We start from the raw sequence: 21,520 nt of genomic DNA, 5'->3' as shown, positions 1-21,520 counted from the left end.
AGTGATGGATTTAGGGTAAATCTGACCCGCAGGACATTCCCCGCATGCCTTCTTCCCCCGTGTTTCTGCCGCTGGGTAGGTCAAGTATTCGCTGGAAAAACCCAAATTAATCCCAAACGAGTGTGACGCTCGGGGATGTTGCCTTGTGGAGGCTCCACCCCTCGCCTCGGAGCGTGTGGTTCCCGTCGCTCTTGTTGCTGTGTTCCTGAGACTGAGAGTGGTAGTAGAAAACAACAGCTGGGCCGATAGATCAGACGGCTTTGGGGCATTTCTTAATTTTCAGACCATTACAGAAGCCTCCTTTAAACGTGTGAGACTCTATATGGACAACCCGATCATTAAAAAGAGCTCCAGCTGCTTTTTATCAAAACTCAAATTGATTTGGGGATCCGGTCCCGAGGAAAGCTGCTCCTGACAGGTGCGCAAAGTGCGCAGAGAGGATGGGCAGACGTGAGGCGGACAGCAGAGACGCAATGAACACTAGCGGACGCTCCGAGCTGGGCTGCCTGCAGGACGCGGCGTCCAGCAGCCAGCATGGCGGCGAGCAGTCACCGAGAATGGACAGCCGCCGTGCCTGCAACGCGGAGAAGCGACAGAGAAACATGAAAGTAGGCGTGGAGGCGCTGGGCCAGGCATCCACAGCCACAGCGTCCATTGAAGTAAAAAAGCATCAGCACAAGCACAACTTAAAGCACCGTTTTGAGGTGATGGAGACGCTGGGGAAAGGCACCTACGGCAAAGTGAAGAAAGCGGTGGAGAGAGCGAGCCTGAAGACGGTAAGATGGTCACCATAACCCATCATATTATACTGCCTCAAGCTTTTCGGAGCTGTGTGGCTGAAGGACTCGTTATTTCCTAAACAAAGGGCGAAATGTGGTGAAAGGAAACGATAAATTATCAGTTTCTGAAATTGATCTGACCTCCTAACCTCGTCTGCTGACCCTGTAAAAAGCCTATAAAAAGTGTAATGTGATTCCCATGCTTTTACTTTTCGCCTGTGTCTTCATGCGTCTGTGCTTGCGTGCTGCACTTGCCACAGTGTTGCTCAGTGGTAATTAAATATTAATTTGAAGGTGGAAAGAACTTCGTGGGGGGCGCTCTGCGTGTGGTAGGATATGCGTTGATCCTGAACCCATTTCTTGTGCTGCCAGCTTGAGATGCCTTTGGTCTGACTCACTCAGCAATTGAAAAAGGGGATAAAATCACTACAATAGGTCTGCTCCAACTAGAGTCTGACCCCTAAAAACCCAGACTTAAGCACACACACACAGAGAGCAAGACATAATACCATAACAAGTTTCTATTTAACTTCACAATCTGAATATCTAGGTTAAAACAGAATGTGGTGCCAGATTAGTTTGAATAATCGTGGGTTTATGTCTGGTCAGACCTTAATCCCTCCCTCTGTGCTGTGATCTGAGAGGACGGGGCCTCATCAGTTTCCTTTCTGGTTTATTTTAGTAAATAAACACAGTTCCATAATCTGATTGCGACAAAAAAGATGATCCTGATTAGAGTGAGTTTCTCACAATTTGTCTGGCTCCTTCAACTGTGATTGCCAGATCTCCTCACTGATAGTAACCCCCGCCAGGTGTGGAGACGTCGTAGCCCTCACCAACTAGAAAATGTCTCAGTATATCAGAGACTGCCTACCCCCCTTCCCTCAACCCCCACCAGTTTGCTTACAGAGCAAATCATTCTCAGCCCTCTATTGTACACCTATGACTGCACACCAACCCAGCCAACTAATGACATCGACACGTATGCCAATGATGTCCTGACGGTGCTCAGAAAATAACCTGAAGCTTAACTCCCTTAAAACAAAAGAACTCATAATGGACTTCATGAGGCAAAGATAGGTCTACTCCCCACTCATTATAAATTAAGAATGGGTGGAATCTGTAGAATCACCCACATCTCCATGGATCTCACCTGGAGCCACAACACCCTGGTAAAGAAAGCCCAACAGCAGCTTCATTTCCTCTGTGTCCTGAGGAAGAATAACCTGGACCAGAAGTGGCCTTCTACAGCTCCTCATTGGAGAGTGTGCTCTTCTACTTCCTGGGTGTTTGCTACGCAGGGGCCACAACAGAGAACACGAAGCCTGTGCAGAGCGTAATTAACATCACCTAAAACATCAGTCACTGCCCTCTACCACCCTTGGAAGCCATCGCCAGATCCTCCTATCTCAGGAAAACCAGGGCCATCACAGGCGACCCTTTGCACCGCGCCCACCACCTGTATGACCTGCTGCCTTCTGGTTGGCGCCTCAGGTCAATCAGGTCCCACACCTTCAGACTCAAAAACACCTTCTTCCCCTGGGACATTCAGACTGTCAAAAAACACTTTCTCCCCACACCCCACCCCTGCCCAATCACCTCACTAATCTGAGCCATGGCCTGAGTTACCCTCATCACTCATGCCACTCACACACGGACTCTATTCATACCAGGTCATTTCTTTGCACGACTTTCAAGCACTTTGCAACTTGTTTTCTGTTGTGTACAATTCTATTCTATTCTATATCTTAACATGTAGTGAAGCATGTATAAGAGACTGCTGGTAGGATACAGAGAGATGAACAAGGCCATGTAGAGAGTGTGTGTGTGTGTGTGTGTGTGTGTGTGTGTGTGTGTGTGTGTGTGTGTGTGTGTGTGTGTGTGTGTGTGTGTGTGTGTGTGTGTGTGTGTGTGCGCGCGCGCGCGTGCGTGCAGGGTGAGTGGGTTTGGTAGGACAAGGGGGAAAAGCTGAATTCCTTGAGCCATTAGCAGGCACATACCAAGGATTCTTTGAAACAAAACAGGCATTATTTTTGGAAACAAGGCTAGCGGGCTGTTTTGTGAGCTTGGGGAGATGGGAGAGGAAAGCAGGAAGAAGAGCAGGAAGAGAAGGCACTATGAGTGACTTTATATTAAGGAGCTCACTTGAGACTTGTTCCTGTAAAGTGTCTAAGTGGTTTTCCTGTGACGCTGCAAGAAAGGAATGTAAGTCATCCTCATGAATGCACAGGGTAAAGCAAAAGGAAAGATGAATAACCAGCCTTGGTTATGCAAGCTAAGTATTCTGTGGTCACTTACCCTGGTTTGGAGCCTCACTTGTTTTTAAAGCTTAAATATCGTAGGCAAGAAAGAAAAAAAAAAAAGGAATTGAAGCAATCAGATAATGCCATCAGAAAAAAATTCTTGTTTCCTTTCTTGCATTTAATGTATATGTCTTTGCCCAGTTTCCCATCAGTTCTGCAATTCCTGGTTAAGGAAAGGGACGGCTTAAGGCTGTGTGTAGATGATTGGAGGTCAAGGGTCACTCTGGCAGGAAGCCTGTATAATTCTGCCGCTAAATCGTTCACAGATGCAGCAGGGACCTTTAGTGATGCTCAGGCTCCTGGGATACATTTGTGTGTTTGTGAGAATAGCAGGGTAGGAAGGAAGTTGGTGCACACCCCAACCCCCATGATGACTTCATACAGACAAACACACCTGCAATAAGTCAAGACTGGAGTCAGCAGGAAAACAAGAAGGGGATGGGAAAGCTAGTACATCCCTTTGCACATCTAAAATTGCCATGCCATCATAATATAGGCCGTGATGATGTCAGAGAACGCCTGAATGACTCCCACATGCTGCGTTGTGTTTCCTACACATTGTTGCAGTTTGCATGGTTGCAGTTTTTAGAGGAAACGATGAGATGTTGTTGGTGAGAAGGATACTTTAGAGGTCATATCTCTGCGTGATGCATCTGCAGGATATTTGCAGGCATAAGGGTGAGATCACACAAACAACCACAGCTTCCTCTACTCACACATGGCCCCTTGAAATCAGTCAGATAAAATGCTCACTTTGCCCTGAACCATACCCAGAGGGTCTGTATTCCCTGTGTCATGTGTCACTTCAAAGTCTTGGTAGTAAATTAGAGCTGAGACGGCAGTAGAATTTTTTGACTCCCAGTCTATATCTTGACGTGTCTAATCCATAACTTTTATCTGTTATATTGCACTAAATCATCCCAGTAACTGATTTTACAGTCTCCCCTTCTCTTCCTCACATTGCTTTAAGTATTTGGGTCATAAATGGCTCTTTAGTGAGCATCAGAATCTGCCTCCCCAACTTTTTAATATCTGCCCTTCAGCTGATGACCTCATAAATCAGAAGGTCACTTCAGTCTCAGGGGTTCCCTGGATGGTGTTCGTGTTGTGTTGCATAACTATCATGGTTGATGGAGCGTGCGAACTGTGTCTCTTCCAGTTTTTCGGAGACATTTTTTTCCCCCCGCCAGCTGAGAAAACTCGAGTTTTGACCTGTGGGAGCTCACCCACAGGGACATGCAAAATTATACAGCGCATGTTTCGTCCCATGTTTAAATATCAGCCTCACAAATTAGTCCCATGGCTTCAGCTACTTGTTATATTCCACGTCTCTGTTGTCCTTTGTGTATTTTAGGCACACTCCGATGCCTCGTTGTCTGCCTGCATGCACTTGTCTCGTCTTTGTAAAGTGTTGATTATGTGACACTTATTCTATCCAACCAGTTTTATAGGTTTGTTTTAGGATGCATGTTTTTATTGTGGGCCTGCGTGTGTGTGTTCAGAAGCTTCGGGTTGCACTGGTGTATGGGATTAAAGAAGCAGAGTGTGAACACTGCAGCTGTCAACCTTCTGCCTCTGAACATCTCACATCACGAGATCTGCTCTCACCATGCAGCCTTTAAACCCACATAATCATGTCTAATACCCAGAGATTTTATTAGTGTATGAGCGTGTGTGTTTTTAAGCATCAACAGTATGTACAGTATGCCTTTGTTTCCATGTTTGGCTGTGCAGATGATGCATGAACTGTTTATTTATTTGTTGCTTTGATGGAGGTAAAGCAGAAAATGGTTAAATTTGTGTGTTTTCTGAGGAATTTATGGAAATTAAATCTACTGGCTCAAGTTTTATTACTCAGTCACTAGATTTAACACATGGTGTATGAAATTTGGACACAACCTTTTTTGTATAACATCCTCTAAACTTTGTCTTCCTTCCAAGGTGGCGATCAAGTCAATCCGCAAGGAGCGCATCACCGACGACCTGGACAGAATTCACATCCAGAGAGAGATTGAGATCACATCTTCACTCAGTCACCCCAACATCATACGCTTCCATGAGGGTAAGATGACACTGACACACCTTCCCACGTAATCAGACAATTTCATAGTTTGGTATCCAGCTAGCGTTTAGGCAGTCAATATTTTAAAGAACGTTAGTTGAAAGATATTAAGTTCCACAACACACACAGCAGCATTTACAGCAGTGTTGTTTAACAATGCCAGGGGCTAAGGGATAACGCTGGTAATGCTCACAAATCCTATTTGAAGCCCAAAACCAACAATGACACGACCCAACTAAGTATTTCCTATTTGTACAAAGAATCGTACACATGTCTTCTTACTCCGTTCCATAAACTTGCATTGTTGTTAAATACTTAACTTAAAATCATATCACTGATGCACTAATTTGGGAAAAATATCCCAAAACTACTACAAATACCACTCTGGGTCAATTCAGGCTAAACCACCAAAATACTCACTGCAGCAAGAAGGAATCTCCCCAAAAATGATTTGCTAAAAGCTACAGCACCCAGAAATGAAACAATATGATGGAAAAGAATTGTAAAACTTCTAAAACAGCCTTGAGAGATGGTCTTTGGTATCTTGTTTCATCATCTTGTAGTGTTACTTAACAATAAAAACAGAAGATTTTTACCCTTATTCACTAAAGGTCTCCCATTTATTGTTGGATGGGTATTGTTGTTCAATAGAACAAATGAGGAGGATGTTATAGTCATCAATAAGATAAAAAATTCCAGTTAGCCCCACACCTGTCACTATACTTAAGTATATCATTTCGATTGGTAGCCATTCATCAGGTGAGACTCTTTTAAAGTTGTACAAATGACAGAAACTGCAGATATTTCTGTTTCTATGAAGATTTATTGAAATCAATAAGCATTTGCATACACGGATTACACAGGAGTTGAAAACCTACACAGCCAAAACAGCATTAAAGGTTTCTGTTTTCCTGTGTTGACAGTGTTTGAGAGCCGGGATAAGATTGTGATTGTGATGGAGTACGCCAGCAGAGGAGAGCTGTATGATTACATACAGGAGAGGAGGCGACTGCCAGAAACAGAAGCCCGCAGCATCTTCAGACAGATTACATCTGCTGTCCACTACTGCCATAAGGTTTATACACACCAAACAACCTACCCACATGTGTTCTGCAGGTGCCCAACAGGAATACATTACAAGTTAGCAAATTGCACACAGGCACGTGTGCACACATGCAAATACTGTACCGCTTAAACCAATAAATCCTAATCCTATTACTTCAGAAAAACTTGACTTGAGTTTTCAGATCTCTTTGGGTTAAGAGCGCATTATAAGGCTCGATTGTTCTTTACAGTCACACACTGACACATTTAACAAACGCTAAATGAGCCTCCTTCAACATTACTGTAAGCCTTGGCATAGAAACAAACACTTCTTTGTTTCTCTGATTTATTGTTGTGTACATAAAATCAGGCCAGAAAGCAGGAATTATCGAGGACTTATAGGGCTTTGGAGTTGACGTCACGCCGCAATGCATTGTGGGAGCGCAGCTCCATTTTCGGGGTCTACGAATCAAAACAAACACACTGTGTTGGAACGACGACGACAAGAAACATGCTTAAAAGCAGCTCAAAAGAAAACGGACGGTATAGAGACCGATTGCGTCCAGAGGCGAAGCAGCGGTACTTGAAAAAAAATAGAGTGCATCGCAAATCTGGACCCATTTGAAATACGGCAGTGGAGTAAAGACCCAGACGACTTACCGCCACTGTCCTACCCCGATATCTTCACGTATCTTGTTTGTGGAGTAAGCGCTTACACAGCGAACCAGTTTCGTAATTACAAGTCACTGGAGGCGCACATCCAATTTACAAATGGCTGGGTGCAAGATTTGGCTATTTTCAAGCCGCCAAACTCTGAGTACGTCGTCAAAGTAAGTCAGCTGGAGTGCACCGAGTGAAATAGCCATTTTCCACCCCCCACCATAATTAATGTTACACATTTATCATTTAACTGCTAAAATATCGTTATCATATTATATGCCCATAATTGTAAAGTACATGCAAGTTAACACATTGATAATCGGGTAAATTATTAACGCCAATTTGTGTCCTTCCTGTCTCATTTCATTTATTGTCTTTACATCAACCAATCAAGTCACTCCATTCTATGTTTGATCGCAATTTCTATAACTTCTGAGACCACCAACGATGATATTATTCAGCTATAAAGTGTGATGTGAACATATTTAGAACTTACCGGAATGAAAATGTCTTGAGCACACCAGCTGATATCTGGAGACGTAACAGAACTTGATATCAGCTCGTCTCACGGCTGCTATCCAGGCTAGACGCCTTCGTTTGGTAATATCTGATACATGAGCTCCTTCATGTTGCTTCCAGGTTGGGAAAGCATAAAAAGACAATCCAAACTTATTCCCGTGCCGGTCGTAAGATCGAACATTGCAGCCGACCGCACAGCAAGTACGAACCATGGCTATGCTTTCGCTCCTTACTTAGACCCCCAAAATGGCGGATCGGGCCAAAATCCTTTCCGCGCCCACCCCCATGACATCACGCTCCAAACCCCTATTAAGTCCTGTTTAAACAGAAGTGCATTACAGTGGAACTTAGTATATCTGCCTGACTGTCAGCTGAGCTGGACATGGGGAAAAAAAGGCAGTTGTTTTGCTTTTCTTATTTTGGCAGTTTGGACTCTGTGTGAATCTGCTCACGTTAAACTTATCATTCAGCTTCTGCGTCTCTGTGGTGTGCAGGGTGATGGAATTTGGGCTCCTCGTGCCCTTGAATATTGTCCCAAAATAGACATGAATGTTCCAGCGTGAATGAATTATTGAATGTGCCTCAGAGGTATGCGGTGCACATGGAAAGACGAGCAAGACTTCACGAGAAAAATGGAAATAATCGAGGGCCATTCACTGCTCCGTTCACAGGCATTTTAAACGATAGTAAAATGCCTGTAAACGACCTGATAAACCACATCTAACCATACGTGTGTCTGCCGTGCTTGCACACATACACACATAGTGCAGTTACATGTAGCACACAAAGCACTGTCTGAGGTCATTGGCCATTTCCTTCACATAAGAAGAGAATTTAATAAATGAAATAAAGTTTGTTTAAGACGAACTGACAGGAATGTTTAAAGTGTCACATGATTTCCTGGGTGACCACACCTAATGAGGTACTACATATGCAATTTATTTTGCTACAAATAGTGTAGATTTTGAGTCATCTGCCTTTTCCTTGCACACTTGTGCTTAATGCCAGTCGGCGACTCAAACCGTCATCCGATGAAAAAACAGAGCACCTTCTCATGCTTGAGAATAATTAAACAGTCTGATGATCTTCCTTCAGACTCTCCAAGAGCAGGACCTCAAGTGTGTTTCTCCTGTCTTGCAGAACGGGGTTGTGCATCGAGACCTCAAGCTGGAGAACATTCTTTTGGACCAAGATTTGAATGTAAAGGTAGGATCCTAAGAAAATATTGTGCACTAACTGAGCCACCTTGCCACATTTCCTTAGCATTTAATGAGATAAGATAAGATAGAACTTTATTAATCCCTCGGGTGGGTTCCTCTGGGAAATTCTGTTTCCAAAAGCACAGCACCGACAGAAGTTACAGTTACAGAATGTTTTATTTATATATATATATATATATATATATATATATATATATATATATATGTCCCAGGAACAACATCGGAGATCTCTGTCCAGAAGAGCGCAGTCCTGGGAACAGCTAAGATACTGCGCAGGACCCTCAAGCTCCCAGGCCTCTGGTAGAGGACCCGAGCTTGAAGGATAAACCGCCCGCAGGGGCGTGCTGGGTGTTTTTTTTATATATATATATATATATATACACACACACACACACACACACACACACACACACACACACACACACACACATATAAATACAGAGACAAATAAAAATAAAATATACGAAGGGGATAAATAGAATAAATAGGAATAAAAAATAAAAATACAAGTGAATTGCACATTTCAAGTATTGAGGTCTATTTGCACCATTGACCATTTACAAAAGTATTGCACAAAAGGTATTGCACAGTGAGGTGAAGAGGCACTACAACTTAGTTGTTCCCCCCTCCTTTGTCCTCCTGTCTCCCCTCCCTCTCCCCTCCAGAGAGGAGTTAAACAGTTTGATGGCGTGTGGGACAAAGGAGTTTTTAAGTCTGTTAGTTCTTGTCTTGGGGAGAAGCAACCTGTCACTGAACAGACTCTTCTGGTTGTTAATGGCCGTGTGCAGAGGATGCCCAGCATTGTTCATAATGTCCATCAGTTTCTTTAATGTCCTTTTCTCTGCCACTGTCACCAGAGTGTCCAGCTTCATGCCGACCACAGAGCTAGCCTTCCTGATCAGTTTCTCCAGCCTGCATGAGTCCTTCTTTGCTGTGCTGCTCCCCCAGCACACCACAGCATAGAAAAGTACTCCAGCAACCACTGACTGGTAAAACATCCTCAGGAGCTTCCTGCAGATGTTAAAAGACCTCAGCCTCCTGAGGAAGTACAGTCGGCTTTGGGCTTTTTTATACAGGTGCTCTGTGTTGCATGACCAGTCCAGTTTATTGTCCACCCACAGCCCGAGGTACTTGTACTTGTTGACCACCTCCACCTCCTCCCCCTCTATCTGAACCAGCAGTGGACCTTCTCTGGACCTCCCGAAGTCCACAACCAGTTCCTTGGTCTTTGAGGTGTTGAGTTGCAGGTGGTTTGTGTGACTCCATGCGACAAAGTTCCTCACCAGACTTCTGTACTCCTCTTCCTGATCATCCCAGATACACCCCATGATGGCCGTGTCATCTGCAAACTTCTGAATATGGCATAATTCAGAGTTGTAGCAGAAGTCAGAGGTGTACAGGGTGAGGAGAAGAGGGGACAGCACAGTTCTCTGTGGTGCTCCTGTGCTGCTGACCACAGTGTCAGACGTGATGTCCTTCAGCCTGACGTACTGTGGCCTGTCGGTGAGGTAGTCGGAGATCCAAGCGACCAGGCAGGGGTCCACCTCCATCCTGTTCAGTTTTTCCTGAAGCATACAGGGCCGGATGGTATTAAAGGCACTGGAAAAGTCAAGAAACAGGATCCTGACCGTGCCTTTTCCCCCATCTAGGTGTGAGTGGGCTCTATGCAGGAGGTACAGGATGGCATCCTCCACTCCGACACCCGCCTTGTATGCAAACTGTAGTGGGTCCTGGGCATGTTGTACCTGTGGTCGGAGGAGGTTGAGGAAGAGCCGCTCTAGAGTCTTCATAAGATGTGACGTCAGTGCCACCGGTCGGAAGTCATTCAGCTCATTGGGCCGGTTCCTTTTGGGGACCGGGACGATGCAGGATATCTTCCATAGGGCGGGCACTCTCCCCAGTCGCAGACTGAGATTGAAGACTCGTTGTAGCGGCTCCCCAAGTTCAGCAGCACACGCCTTTAGCATCCTAGGACACACCTTGTCTGGGCCTGCTGCCTTCCTGGGGCGAAGCTTCCTCAGTTGTCTCCTGACCTGATCCACTGTGACACTGGGAGATGTTTGGGAGGAGGGGAGGGGGGGAGATGTCTTGCTGCTGAGAGAGGGATTGGAGGAGGGGGTGTCATGGTGTAGGAAGGGGGGGGAAGCGAGGGAGGTAGGAGAGTGGGGAGAGGACTCTGTAGTAAAGGTGAAGGTGAGGGTGGGGGGGTTGTGGGCTGGTCAAACCTGTTGAAGAAGTTGTTGAGTTCGTTTGCCTTCTCCACAGTCCCCCCCACTGTGCTTTTCTTGGTGTTGTGGCCTGTGATGGTTTTCACACCATTCCAGACCTCCCTCATATTGTTCCCCTAACCCTAACCCCTTCCCATTATCATCTGATCCATGCTACGTGGATTGTTTTGCCGCCTCCAACATAAAATGCAAACACAGTGTACTTTCAGGATATATGTTGGAGCATTTTCTACCCAGAGGAATTTCAATGTGTTGTTGAGCAATGGACAGTGAATGTGAAAAAACACAATGTAAGGCCTTACAAAAGAACCCAGGGAATATTTCTTGCCTTATTTGGGCATTGTTCTCCCTATATCAGAGCTGTGCATGGTCAGCAGGGAATGCTGGGAATTTAGCGACAATCTTGAGGATTCATGCCAGTCAGGGGGTTTACGTATGTGTGCTCTGTCTGTCAAAAGAAAACGCTATGTGCAAACTTCTCTGCGGGTCTTCATTCGCTGCCAACCACATCACCGGAGGTTCACCGCACCGGCCTTTCAGAATCAGAATCAGAATCAGAATGGGTTTATTGCCAGATGTTGAGGTTTACAACATTAGGAAATTGCTGCGGTGCTTCAGTGCAGACAATAAGAATTAAAGTGCTATGTAGAAAGAAAGATATGTGCATGAGATATACATGAGATATATACATGAGAATAAGAATTATGAGTGCTATATATTCTCGGCATCTGCTGCAGGAAATGACCGAGGCTCTGTGCAATGCGTTGTTATGTCTGCACAATAGCTGCTTAATGGCATCTGTATGGGGCAGAGAGAGGCAGATATGTGAAATGTTAGGTCATGTCAGGTTTAAAGTAGAATATTAGTCTGTAGAGTGTAACTTTGTGTTTGACTTTGTTTTCGTAAGCATTTGGTAGTCATTCATTCACTCTTCCAGCTTCATGAAGAACTGTCTCACTATAGACTGAATGCATGCAAACATATGGGAGTCCAAAGAAATGTGCTAATTGCCACTGGATATATATGAACAGTGAGCTGGCTTGCATTTACAGTGTTGTCTTCTTCAATGAGGTCTTTGTTTCCCCGTATCTCTCTACCATGGAAGTGAACCTGTCATTGTGAATATTTTTAACACCACGAGGGCTGATAGTGAGCCAGCATGCATGTTTATAATCTTCGCAGATAGAGGAGAGACACAGTATGTCTGCGTATGGCTTTCGGAGCCTCGAGTGAGTGATTGTTCCATTACGTGGGCGTAAGCAGCCTGATGCTTTTGGCCCGCTCCCCTTTTCCTCGCTCACACTTACTCTGGCAAAAGCTCAGCATACCTGCAGTATTTTTGGCTCCTTTAAAAGGAATTGCTTTTGAGTTATTGTGTATTTTCTTTCCCACATGACTAAAAGCTTTCCGTACATAGTCACTGAAAAGGAATTTAGATTGCGTGAGGCCGAGTGCTAAAGTGAATGAAACTCAGTGCAGGATTCAGTGTGAACTGATTAGTTCACTGTGACATAAAGTTTGAGATATCAGTGTTTTGAGTTTGTGGAGAGACATCTGGACTGAGATCTGTTGTCTTGTAATGTGACAGTTACGCCATCTATGATTCACAGTGTCACATGAACCTCTTGTGTTTACTTGACACAGAAAATGAGCGCAGACACATCCAGCAGCTGTGAAAGCTTTGAATAGTGTCAGCAGTAGGAAGAAATAAAAATAATTATTAACAAAATATGTTAATTTGCATTCTTTCTTTTTTGCAGCTGGCTGATTTTGGCCTCTCAAATAATTTCCACAAGGGCACGCTGCTGCAAACCTACTGTGGAAGTCCGCTCTACGCTGCCCCAGAGATCGTGAAAGGGCTCCCATACCAGGGACCAGAGGTTGGTCAACATGCTGTTAATTCCCAGCATTATGGATGTTAGGTTGTTTTAAAATGTTCACAGAATAATCAGTTTTGTTTACTGCAAGACTGGAGGGCTGCTTTTGGTGAGATTACATCATCATTTAATGTCACCACATGTGGCTGGTTTTCTTTTAAAACAACAGCTTTCTAGTACATTAGCTAATTCTAACAACTTGCATTGTGGGTATTGTAGGCACCAGATGCTGGCATGAAAAAAAGCTCTTTAAAATGTAAAAAAATTATGATGTCGCTGGTTCTGCTGCATTTTGTGTCTTTCATGAATCCAACATTGTTATTTATATTAGTGCAATGCTAAATTACACTAATTTAGCAGTGTAAAATTCATATCTTCTGGATTAGTGTAGCTTTAAACCACAGTACATCTTCTTTTGTTCATGAATATGCTTTAAAATAATATAATATTTCATTCTGTATGTGTTTGTGTCTTAGGTGGACTGCTGGGCACTGGGGGTGTTGCTGTATGCCCTTGTTTACAGCAGCATGCCATTCGATGGTGCCAGTCACACAAAACTCACAGAGCAGATCAGCCAAGGTCGCTATCGCAGACCCAACCCCCCCTCTGGTAAAGCTTCATAACTTTATTTTTTATATATATTTTTAAAGCTGTCAAATGGGATCTGGTTTGTCAGCGTAGTGGCCATAAATAACTGTTGACTCTGTCCCCTCCAGACGCCTGTGCTCTCATCGGCTGGTTGCTGACAGTGCGTGTGGATGAGAGAGCCACGATAGAGGACGTGGCTAACCACTGGTGGGTGAACTGGGGATATGAAGAGAGTGTGTGTGACTGCCCTTCATTTCCACACCAAGAGTGCCCCTCCCCGCTGCTGGCTCGCTACATCGACTGGCAGAATCAGGTTGCTGCTGCTAGCAGTTTGACGGTGGATGCAGACTGCCTGTCCTCAGACTCTTCCGGTCTTCCTCAACACGCTTCCAACCCCTTTTACTTCAGCTTACCTCTAAAGCACGAATGTGGGGGAGGTGCAAGGGTGCGCGGTGGAATATCGAGTCTTAGGAAGTCTCGCAAGGAGAATGCGATTCCCCAGACTGCACAGGGAGCTTGCAGTGACGTTTGTTTAGCAACTGCTTCTTCCGTGGTGATTTCCTCCAGTTCCACTTTTGAAAGAAAAAAGCCCAAAGGTATTCTGAAACACCAGAGAAGTTTAGATTCAGTCTTTCACACCCCTCCCAGGGATAACTCCCCCTCTCAGCTCTGTAACACTGCACCGCAGCCCTGTCGAACACACAGTCTTACTCATGCGTATGTTGACGTCCTATCAACCAGCCTTCTGTCTCCAACTACATTCAGTCAGCCGTCGTCCAAAATGCCCAAGAAAGGGATACTAAAGAACTTGTATGGTGGGGAGTCAGGTTATGGTTCCTCATCAGACAGAAGGGGCTCAGGTGTAGGAAGTACAGACAGTAATGCAGGTCAGTCCTGTTCCCACAAACAACAAACATGTCTCCCTGGAGTTGAAGACAGTCCCACAATGCGCACAGAAGCAGTAAGAAGACGTAAGGGTATTTTGAAACGTAATGGAAAGTTTTCTCGCAGCCTGGATCTTCCTGACAACCACCAGTCTTCTCCCTCTCCAACTCCTGCGATATTCCCAGAGGCTCTGCAGCATCTCCTCCAGACTGCAGGGGATGCTGAGGGCCGTCATAGCCGCCCCTCTAGTGTTGTGAGCGAGGATAGCCTCTTCTCCTCCGATTCCTTTGATCTGCTGGACCTTAGCTCCCAGTCACGTCGCAAGATTTTCTCAAGGGGGGTGCGGCACAGCTCAGAGGACGATTTGGAGCAGCTGAGAGGCGAGGCGGACAGGGTTGTTGGACAACGACAAACAAAAAAGGAAATGCTGTAATACGAAGCGTATTAGAAACTTTAGTGTGCTGAAAAACTGGGTTTAATTCCAGCTCTTCAGTTCAGTTTTATGTGATAATCAGTGCCTGCGATCTTGAAAAGACTTCATGAACTCTACAAAGGTTGCATCTCAAGTACACAGACTCTCATGACCATTGCACTGCCGATGTAAAGCACCATGTCTCAGCATATTTGCAGCGATAAATTAAAGTGTAGCCTCTGACTGTTTAACTGTGTTCCTCCAAATGGGACCTGATTTCCAGCAGTTTGCAGAGACAGGACAGAATAGTCTGTTTAATGGACTTGGTCCGACCTCACCTGCACAACAGACTCTCCTTGTAGATTTTTGCAGATTGATGTTGACAACTCTCAAAATCTTTGTCTGAAGGCTGTCATCTGCTAACATGGTAATCCATGCATCTTTGATTTATCGACAATCATTGTATGAGTAAGTCAAAAGACTTAAAGATATTTCCATCCACCTGCATTTTTTGACCATTTTGGATATAAAATCTGAGGTGTAAGTTCAGAAAAAAAGAAGAAAAAATACTTTTAAAGTTCAAAAAAATATGTGTGTATTGATAACAGTGAAATGTGGCAAAGTGCAATTGAAACTAGCTTTTTATACACTAATCGTGCATGAAGCATGTCAGATAGAAGCATACAGTATGTATGTGAGAACTAATGGCGAGGAGGAGCATTAGTTAAATTAATATATGAAACAAATGTAAATATAATTTCATTTTTTCTGCATTCTTTGGCAGTGCTACTAATTTTGCTGGTGATCTTTTGTAATATATAATTTGCACACTGTTGTTCTGCAGTGGTTGTGATAACACCCGGCAATAAATTTAACATCATCAGCTACTTATACTCAAGTATCCACCTTCATGCAGTCACACATACATATGGAAACAGATATGCATAGAAGTTTGCTTTTAGCTTAATGATTTTCTGAAATGTGTTCAAATGTGTGCAGTGTTTGGATGGAAACTAGACTGTAGCAACTTCTGTTATGATGATAAATTCTGCTCAGTTGACCTTTGGGATACTTTGTGGCAGCACTTTATAAACCTTATATAAACATTGCGACATGGTTATAGCGCACTAAAATGTAGCAGATATCAGGACATTTTAAGTGTTCAGTATTAACCTGTATAATCTGTCAGAAATTCTAATTTCTCATCTGAGAATAAATTGTGTTTTTATTCATTATCTGTTCATGCATCATCCTGCTTATGTTTATGCACTGTGGGCTTGCACAAGAGGATCTATGGTTGTTAACAGACACTTCACATTGGTTAAACCCCATTTGTTAAATGTTTATATTCCGCTTATCTAAAATGCTAAGGAAAGTAATGCCGATGTCAATATTTTTTTTCAAGTATATTTATGCCACACAGTGTTTCACTGTGCACAGTTTGCTTCTTTGCACCAACACACACAGTGTGAATAGCAGATAGATCACATTGCTTTTTACCGTGACACCACCTGTGCTGCTCTGGATGTTTAGGTGATGTATGCAGTAGATGTATGCAATATTAAATCTGTGATTTTCATACTGTGAGAGGAAATACAAAGAATTCTCTTTAACTTTTTTTGTTTGTTTTTTTTAAATATTTTTGTTTTTCTGGGTAAAATAAATTATTTGAATCTGAGCAGTTTGCAGTGTCTTTTCTGATGAAACGATAAATAAAATCAGCAGCATGTTGTAAGACGTATTGCATCTTGACCAACCATAGAGTTTGTACTCGAAAGCAGGGATGTTAGTTAGTTTGATTATTTGTCTGAGTGTGGAAGACAAAAAGATGTCTATTTAGTTACCTTGCTGTCTTCTTCTGTGTTTCTGTCTCCATAAACTCAGCTCTAGTTGGCCCACAGATTGTTTTCATAGTTTTTAATGGACTTGGTTATAAAAAGAAGTAGGCACAGTTTCTTTCTTTAAATGCTCTACAAAAAGGAAACATTAACTGTGGAAACAGCAGATTTGAAAAAGCAGGTTTCATTAAACAGTTATTCCAATGTTGTGTTTTGAAAGCCTGTCCAATGAGTAAACACTTCATAGATTGTTGTTTGGAGATTTTCATTTTAAGGATTACATTTTTCTGTATGGATTAAAAAAAATGCCAACATCTCCAAAACAACAAAACTCACCAGAAGGCCTTGTTTAGATGTGAAGAAGCCCGGCATGGTCTTTGATAAACATTATTATTTTATACCATTCACTTGCCTGGTTGTAAATTTCTTTAAGTCTTCTCCCCATTTTAGGACACTTTATATAATTTGAATTGATTGATTGGAGAAAAAGTTGGCCAGCAGAGGATGAAATCCAGAGCAAAGGTCAGATGGTGACTTTTCACAACACTCATATCCCGTCAGTGTCATGGGGACTATTTTGTTACATAAGAACAACCATTTAACTGTGCTGAGCTAATGTTTATGATGCATGCACAGCGAGTAGATGAGTAAATGTGATACAGCCTTTATCTACACCCAAGACTTCTGGATTCTCAATCATTGCTTAAGATGGGTTGTCATCAAAACTACTGTACTGGGAGGTGATTTGAAGAAATATGTTTAAATCATCAAAACATCCATCTATCCACGTTCTTCTTCTTATCCAACTCAGGGTCAGTGGCACAGCTGGAGGCTCTAGCTTTGAAGTGCAAGTTAACCTAAAATGCTTGTATTAGGACTTTGGGAGAAAGCTTGGGTATCCAAAAAAAGCCCACAAGGGCATGGAGAGACAAACTGTAGGAGTGCTCCAGAGGGAACCGTGCTAACCACTGCACTGCCATGATGCCCAAACATATAAATTCCTGACTATTTAATGACGCTTTAGACTCCAAATTGTGATCTATGTCCCAAGGCATGCTCATACAGTATAGGATGTTTTTAATAATGATTCTCTTACAGTTGAAGGTATTGCAACATTAGCCCCTTTAAGACAAAGCACCGTTATATTTAATGGATTTGTTCCAAGCAAATTATATTTATTTATTTATTATCTCATGTTTCTGTGTTATTTGTCTGGACATTCATTAATAGGTACCACATGATGATTATATGTTTGCCTGTGCAAAGATTTATGTTGCTCACATGATTTTTTTTGTAACGCAGTGACTTTATGAACAATAAAGTCTGCAGCTCAACGTGGCAAAGACCAAGGAACTGATCGTGGACTTCAGGAAGACCAGGAAACACTTGACCCCTGTTTCAATCCAGGGGGTCAGTGTTGACATTGTGGAGGACTATAAATACCTTGGAGTACACATTGACAATAAACTGGACTGGGCTAAAAACACCACAGCACTTTACAGGAAGGGCCAGAGTCGTCTCTACTTTTTGAGGCGACTGAGGTCCTTCAACATCTGCCAGAAAATGCTGAGGATTTTCTATGAGTCTGTGGTGGCCAGTGCGATCCTCTATGCTGTTGCATGCTGGGGGAGCAGGCTGAGGGTCGCAGATGCCAACAGACTTAATAAACTGATCCGTAAGGCCAGCAATGTTGTGGGGATGGAGCTGGACTCCCTCAAGGTGGTGTCGGAGAGGCGGATGCTGTCCAAGATAAAGACAATGTTGGATAACACCTCCCACCCACTCCATGACATGTTGGTCAGTCACAGGAGCTCGTTCAGTGAGAGACTGAGATTACCGAAAAGCACCACTGAACGACACAGGAAATCATTCCTGCCTGTGGCCATCTCCCTGTACAACGCATCCACTTAACACACTGTTTGCTGCTACAACTACACATGTTTCTTTTCCAAATATTTATTTATAAGTGACTTATGTATGTATGTATGTATATATATGTATATATTGTACTATTCTTAGTTAGTGTATTGTCTGTCTTGTCTTAATGTTGGTTTAAAATGGAGCACTGTAACAAAAAATAATTTCCCCCAGGGATCAATAAAGTATTCTGATTCTGATTCTGAATAACGATTGATTATTAAACAGCCAAGTTTAGAATTAAAAACAGCTGTTTTAGCTTGTGGTGTTACACAACAGCACCTCATCTGGATACTTCAAATTTCTCCGAATTCACACATTTGTTTTAAATTAGGGTTAGGTTAGGTTAGGTTAGGGTTTAGGGGTTATGGGAAAAAAGCCAGGAGAGGATGGGACAAAAGTGGAATAACTGAAAAAGTAAGAGGTGTAGAGGGCTGATGTTGGTGTCTAGGTGGGGGTTTTGGTGGGTGCCGGACGCTGTGGCGAAGAGGCTACGCCGATGGCTTCTTCGGTTCTGGAGATATGGCGAATCGGACCAAAAAGGATGGGACAAAAGGGTCCCAATTGGAGAAAGGAAGGTGCAGAGGGCCTGGTTCCACTGGCGTTGCATTGCCTGTCTCCGGGGGCATCCGCCGGTGCCCAACATGTCATGGTTCAGAGTACCTTTGCAGGATGGGGCAGTAGTTGGAGAACGGTCGTGTGATGCGTCCACGGATGCAGAATCCTTCCCCGACTCCGATGGTGCCCGCCCTGTCTTTGTCAGACCCTCCTACCTGGAGATAGAGCTGCAAACCTTTTTCGGAAGCAGTTTCCCTACACAGAAGCGTCTGCAGCAGGAGACCGCAGAAGGGACAGCAGAACCAGGCCTCTGGAGCACTGCGTCATCTCCTGGTCCACACATATGACTTCAGCATGCAATGCACAAGGGAGAGCAAGGAGTCGTCTGTTGCCACAAACAGTACAATCGCCTTCTGCCTCTGTCATTCTCTTTCGTTTGTTTGAGCGTTTGTTTTTTAAATACACAGCAAGTGTCACTCTCTCTCTCTCTCTGTCTGTCACAAACACAGACACACACACTCACACACACACAGACAGACACTGTGAGGTCTGCAGTGCAAAATTTGAATTACAGTGCTTTGTGTCATGGTCCTGGGTCTCTTGACCCAGCGTTTTAAGTTTGAGTTTATTTTGTTCATTAGGTTATCTAAGTTCATTTGGTTATTAGACTCCTTGTGTTTTCTTCCCCTGTATTTAAGCTTCCCCTCACCCTTCGTGTTTCATGCTGCGTGTCTTATGTTATCAAGTTTGTATTATTATGCCTAAGTGTTTCTAGTTATTATTTTCCCCTCGTGTTTCCAACCATGTTAAATCTCCCCTGCTCTTCATGCGTTTCATGTCTGTGTCTTACGTTGTCAAGTTCGGGTTGTCATGTCTATGTCTCATTATGTTTCCTGTTTTATTGTGAAGAGGTCTGGTGTTCTGTGTTCATCATGTTCAGTTTTACTCTCCCACTGTGATGTCATTATGTTCATGTGTGCCAGCTGTTTCCTCATGTGTCTCCACTTCCCCTAATCACCTCCTGTGTATTTAAGTCCTCTGTTTTCAGTGTGTGATTGTCAGGTCGTCTGTTGTCCACGCCATGTTTCCTATGCCATGCTTCCAAGTTTCTTGTCTAGGTTTTTCTTATTGTTTGTTTAGATTTCCCAGTTTAGGTTTGTGTTAATTTTGCTTCAGTTTGCCTTGCCCTTTGTTTGTACCTTTTTTTCCAGCCATATTAAATGGCTCGCTTTTTGTTAACATTCAAGTTTTGTTCCCTGTTCCTTGGAGTCTGCATTTTGGGTCCTTTTTCAATTCATACAGTCTGCCCTCGCCAGACTGTGACAGAACGACCTGACCATGCTGGACCCAGCGGACATTTATTTCAGTGACTTTTTTGAATTCAAGATTCGTGTTACACAGCTTCGTGGACTTTGGATTATCTCCTGTGCAGGGAAGCAGGGGGAGGAGAAGGAGGCTATTCGGGCTCAGTTGACCCGGATAGCCACGGCTAACCCAGGTTTTATGGACTGCCTGCCTGCAGATTTAAAGAAGTTTGCTACAGCCACGAACTCCTCTGCCTCACCATCATCGTCTGAGCAGGTGCCCAGTGTGCAGGCTGAATCACACCAGCCCTGCGGTGATGCAGCTCTTCCTTCACCGGCTACAGGAGTAAGAGTCGGCTTATTCAGTCTCTCACCTGTCTCCATGTCCATGTCGCCACGGCAGCAGACAAGTGCTGCGTTTCCCTCACCTCAACCGGTGGCTGCTTCCAGTGCTACATTCATCTCAGCTGTAGCGGCGCCGGCCCCCACAACCACCGCTTCCAGGAGGAGGCGGCGTCCAGGTCGTCACCACGGCTCACAGCAACATGAGGTGGGTGATTATATTCTGAATCCACGCGTTTTTTCTAAGGACAATATTGGAACAAACACTGCCTTAAAGGTTCATGGGCATGTTTATGAAATGACTAAGACTGAAAAATCACCAGCCAAGTCTTCCACGGAATATCTTATCCCTCTGCACAATTACCTAGCATCCCAGTGTATTGATCATGCTATGAACTTTGCTTCCAAGAAGCCAAATTATAAGACTGTTTGCACTGGAAGTGCTAGCCATGAGGCTCAGCTAAGCCACTGTGGGACCGAGATCCGGGCCAGGTTGGAGCCAGGGGCTAAGTTGGAGTTTGTGCAGCCTTTTCCTGTGTCTGCTGGAGGGCCCGAGGAGCCCGTCCAGCCTCACGCCACGTCAGCTGGCGGGCCCGAGGAGCCCGTCCAGCCTCACGCCTCGTCAGCTGGCGGGCCCGAGGAGCCCGTCAGCCTCACGCCTCGTCAGCTGGCGGGCCCGAGGAGCCCGTCCAGCCTCACGCCTCGTCAGCTGGCGGGCCCGAGGAGCCCGTCCAGCCTCACGCTTCGTCAGCTGGAGGGCCTGAGGAGCCCGTCTGGCCACCTTCTGCTTCACCACCTGTGGCTGCAGCGCCACCTCCTGCGGCTCCCGTGCCGCCGCCTGCAGGACCACCACCTGCTGCGCTACTGCTTGCTGCTTCTACGCCTCAGCCTGAGGACGACGCCTCACCTGGTTCTGCCACACCTGGTTCTGCCACACCTCAGTCTGAGAACTCATACGAACTCATTTCACCCACTATAGACTGT

General features: G+C 44.4%; 1 protein-coding gene across 1 annotated transcript; it reads left to right on the top strand.

Annotated features, from left to right (window-relative positions):
* The first annotated feature begins 144 nt into the window (after window positions 1–144).
* LOC146683865 (NUAK family SNF1-like kinase 1) lies at window positions 145–16,255 on the top strand. Its single transcript, XM_085443704.1, has 7 exons — window positions 145–776; window positions 5,024–5,144; window positions 6,068–6,219; window positions 8,508–8,573; window positions 12,576–12,695; window positions 13,169–13,301; window positions 13,409–16,255. The coding sequence occupies exons 1-7, from the start codon at window positions 441–443 to the stop codon at window positions 14,596–14,598; spliced, it is 2,118 nt and encodes a 705-aa protein (XP_085299830.1). The 5' UTR covers window positions 145–440; the 3' UTR covers window positions 14,599–16,255.
* Window positions 16,256–21,520: the final 5,265 nt, after the last annotated feature.

This window comes from Copadichromis virginalis, linkage group LG20 (assembly GCF_057382275.1).
Source record: "Copadichromis virginalis isolate Kocher_CV1m ecotype Utaka linkage group LG20, C_Virginalis_male_GT1.1, whole genome shotgun sequence".
Lineage (NCBI taxonomy): Eukaryota > Metazoa > Chordata > Actinopteri > Cichliformes > Cichlidae > Copadichromis > Copadichromis virginalis.
This window is presented reverse-complemented; position numbering and strand designations above follow the sequence as displayed.